The 4,339-nt window shown below is 32.3% G+C and overlaps 2 protein-coding genes across 3 annotated transcripts in view; one reads left to right on the plus strand and one right to left on the minus strand.

Annotated features, from left to right (window-relative positions):
• The window catches only part of LOC105111509 (cytochrome c-like), a 16,513-nt gene that overhangs the window by 3,199 nt on the left and 8,975 nt on the right, over positions 1–4,339 (minus strand). The window lies entirely within an intron of this gene.
• Positions 2,393–4,117, plus strand: LOC105111500 (pentatricopeptide repeat-containing protein At1g62670, mitochondrial-like). Of its 2 annotated transcripts, XM_011006868.1 has the most exons (3): positions 2,393–2,468; positions 2,664–3,926; positions 4,029–4,117. In XM_011006868.1, exons 1-3 carry the CDS (start codon positions 2,434–2,436, stop codon positions 4,033–4,035), a joined length of 1,305 nt encoding a protein of 434 aa, XP_011005170.1. In that variant the 5' UTR covers positions 2,393–2,433; the 3' UTR covers positions 4,036–4,117. The 2 variants fall into 2 exon arrangements, with proteins under 2 accessions (XP_011005170.1, XP_011005168.1); XM_011006866.1 differs by having other exon boundaries at positions 2,465–3,931.

Consider the following 4,339-nt stretch of genomic DNA (forward strand, 5'->3'; position numbering starts at 1 on the left):
CACCCTACTTTTCCAACCAAAAAAAAGACCAAAACCCACCATTATTAAATTTTTCTTGTCGAATGAAATTATTTAATAATAACCTTGGTCATTTTAGTTATTAAAATCGAGATAATCAATAATTTTTTCTCTTCATATTATTTCCAAGTAAGTTTCTCTTTCTTCTCTTCATACCAATGATTGAAAAATAAACAAAAATAAATCTTAAGATAAAAATAAAAATTGTTATGAAGTTGTGATTATTCATATTTTTTTCGTGTTTTACATTTTAATTCTCTGTCTATTAATTTGATATATATATCATAAATTTAAGCCTAATTTCATTTAATTAGGTTATAGAAGTATCTAATTAAAAGAAAAAAAAAATAAAGATAAAAAGAAAAATATCATATAACTTCACTATTTATATAAATAGTAAAGCATCTTCATTAAACCCAAATCTTATAGCTTATTAGTTAATAATATCTTTAAATTTAACTTTTTTTCAAACTTAATTATGAAAAATGGAAGTAGGCAAAGCTACATCATCAAAGCTACATCTTTTAGCTTATTAGTTAATAATATCTTTAAATTTAACCTTTACTCAAACTTAATTATGAAAAATGCAAGCAGTCAACATTGAACCTACGCCCTCCCCTTTCCATACAAGTGTGCCAAAAGTCATCTTTTTTATATATCTACATGAAAATTGCATTTGTAATGAGTTAATGCAACCGAGAAGTTGATCAGCTAAACTGATAAATTAGTTGATTCAATAACCTTAATCCCTCAACGAGAGATCATAATCCAAGGTTAGATATAGCAATATATTTCGTTGTGAATGTTATTATAAAAAAGAGAAAAATAATTTGTTATAGAATAGAGAGTTAAGAGCTTTTAGGGTTTCTTACATCTTATTCTTGTAAAGGATAACATAAAATCCAATTCAAGATATCTTTAAACAAAGAGAATATTAAAATTGAAAGAAAAACTAATTTGAATTGATGTTTTACTCTTTCTTCTACTGTAGATTTACTTTTTCTTTTTCTTTTTTTTCATTTTGATTTTTTTTTTCAATTAAGTTCTTTTACATTTGATTTTGTTCGGTTCCAATTAAGTTCTTTTTGAATTAAGTTCTTTCAAAACTAAGTTGAATTAAGTTCTTTTTCTTCTACTGTAGAAAAACTAATTTTCAATTTGGTTCCAATTTTCATGCAATTTTGTTCACTTTTCTCTTCTTTTAATTTTGTTCCATATTGACAAAGAAAGAAGAAAGAACCCTTGGCATATGCTAATAATTTCCCATCAATGTTTTTTTGGTCTTCCGGGCTCCGAGCTTTATCCAGGATCTGAGCCAGTCATATTAGATTTTTGCTAACATTAAATTATCAAGTGCAATATATATTTTGTGATGCATTACGCATAACTTATCTGGGAAATGAAAAGAAGAAAGGGATCAGAAAAATGGCAAACATCGGAAAGTCCGCCTGACATTCTTATAACCCATCACCGGAATCTGAAACGTGAAATGATCTAGTTTTATACCTAGTGTTGCTGCAGGGTATGCCGAGGCATGTAGTGTATACATGCATGCGGACTGGATGATCGATCTCTATCCAACAATTTCAAGCACGTCGGATTGAATATTGTCTTCTTCATCCTGAGGTTGTTTTATATGGCCATTAAAAACTGTTGAAAAGACTCGAAAACGAAGCTAGAGCCCAGCATGCTCCATATTCTCTTCACATCGTGTTGTTCTTCCTTGGATTTACCCATTAATTCACTTCGTGTTGGTTTTTCTTGGGCTCATTAGCTTCTCCATTCCCAGGAACCAGTTTTTCTGTATCTTTTTCTGCATCTTCTATGACTCCACCACCTCTGTTTATTAACATTATCCCTTCTCCTTTCATCATCTCCAACTCCTGGTGCCCCTCTTGGTGTTTTGTTTTTTGAATTAACGTGAATATATAGTGCATTTTTATTAATTTTATAAATGAATAATTATATAAATTTTTATTGACATTAAAATAACTCAAACTCGAATTATTAAGGAATAAATCCAAAGGTTGATCACTTGATCAACTCAAAATTTTCTCTTGGTGTTCCCTTCTTATATGTACATACTCTTTTTCTACGTAATTATTTTTTTAAAATATTTTTAAATTAATATAATTCAATTCCTTATATATTTAAATAAAATTTTATGATTTGATATTTTATTATACATGTAAAAATTATGATAAATCATTAATTAAATTCAAATTATACGTAGACTTGAAATTAATTTCATATATAATTTGACTATAATATGTTCATGATACTACAAAAAAACCATTTTTTTTTTTTACTTGTAAGGAACCCTACAGAAAACTTTGAAATAACTTTGTTGCACATAATTTTAACTGGTGTTATCAACTCTAGCCACAAGGAGGCAGCACTGCTCCTAGCAGCTCCATGGAGATCTCAAAGCTCTCCCACAAGAATCTCAGGTACCTCTCAAACCCTTATTATAATTTGATTTTCCCTCTCCTCTTCCAACAGTCCCAGCCACAACTCTTTCCAAACCCATCATACCCATCTTCAACTTCTCTATGTTTCTGTAACTATCCTAGTTCATCCTTGTTTTCCTCAAATAGGTCACCTTCTGTCTCAAAACACATGGGTTTTACTGGATGTAATGGTAGGTACAATGGTCATAATAGTCAAAGTTTGAATCTTTATTTCTTCAAGTCAAATATTCATGGTTATCTTCGAGGTTACAAGACACCATCCTTTAATGTTTATAAGGAAATGGGAACTGGTAGGGTCAGACCAAGGGCAATGCAAAAGCAAGTAGGATATATTATTGATTTGATTAAGAGGGATGAGTATGATTTGGAGTACAAGTTGGGTTCTTTGAGTGTAAAGCTATCTATTGCTTCTGTGACTCTGGTTTTTCATGTCTTGAATAGTGAAAAGGTGTCTGCTTTGCGTTTCTTTCGTTGGATTAGACATTGGCAGCCTGAATTGAGATGTAATTCTGATATTTGTAGCTTGGTTATTGACAATTGTGGGCGTTTAGATGATTATGATGCTATGAGGAGTCTTTTAAATGATTTTAACGAGAACCGGTTATGTCTAACCAAAAAGGCATTCGAATTCTTACATGTTATGAATGTTACAAATGAGTCCTTGGTGGAATCCACACAGAGAGTGATTGACTTGTTGCGTGAAGTTAGAGGGTCTTGTCATGGTTGGGTTCCCTCATTGATCGAAATGTTCAGTGTTTTGGGATCCTTTGACATGGTTGAGTTTGTGATGAAGAAAACTGAGAGGAAGATTTCTTATTACTATATTTTTATCAGGGAAATGTGTCGGAGATGTGATTTTAAAGGGGTGAGAGATATTCAGGATGAGATGAGGAAAGAGGGCTTTGAACTGAATTCCCGAATTTACAATTATCTAATTAGCTGTTTGCTTAAGAACGGTGAATATGATGATGCTTGCAAGGTATTGACGGAAATGCAGGACAAGGACTGCCCTCCTGATGCATTAACCTTTGAAATTTTTGTATATTACTGCTGCAAGAACGGCAAGACTGAAATTGCATGTCACTACTTTGATGAGATGGTGGCAAGGGGTCTTGAACCTCGGCTTTCAACACATGCTGCCTTTATCAAGGGTTTTTTCAACTCTGAGCAATATGAGGAGGCATATAAGTACGTGGTTGATTCAGATAAGAAGTACAAGTGCACAAGCTGCATGAATTACAGCTTGCTTGCGAGGCTTCATCAGAAAAGAGGAAATCTGGTGATTGCCCAAAATATTCTTTCTGAAATGATCAAGAAAGGTCTTAGACCATATTTTAAAGTGTATATGAAGGTTTTCAACTGCCTCAATAAATCCGGCAGGGAAACGCTAGCCATAGATTTGCAAGAGCAGTTTCATCAGCTTCATTCAAAGGCTTAGTAAGGTCACCGCAAGACTTTTTTTGGGCTTTCCAATCCTTTTGTTTTCCTTTTAAACCTCATTTTCTTTATCAAATTGATGTTGATAGCATATTAAATTAGCATGTAGGAGCATTTTCAGCTGAAACAGTAAGGATTTTACTCTCAGATTTGTCGGTAAGAATTTATAGAAGTTTTTACTTTCAAACTTCTCTCCAGTTTTTTCCTATTCCTTTTGCAATTATATATAATTTCAAGAAACAGGGAAAAAGAAAATTTGTCACTTGGATGCTTCATTTGCTCTTCCCCCCCAGTTCTAGCGACCAAAAGTAGAAGGAAACGTGAGAAAACAAATCATATAACAAAAACCAGTTTGGCCCTTAGCCATGAATTCTGATGGGAAACTTCTTTCAATTTTCTCCTTCAAAATATAC

Source organism: Populus euphratica, unplaced genomic scaffold, assembly GCF_000495115.2.
Source record: "Populus euphratica unplaced genomic scaffold, PopEup_1.0 scaffold297.1, whole genome shotgun sequence".
Classification (NCBI taxonomy): domain Eukaryota; kingdom Viridiplantae; phylum Streptophyta; class Magnoliopsida; order Malpighiales; family Salicaceae; genus Populus; species Populus euphratica.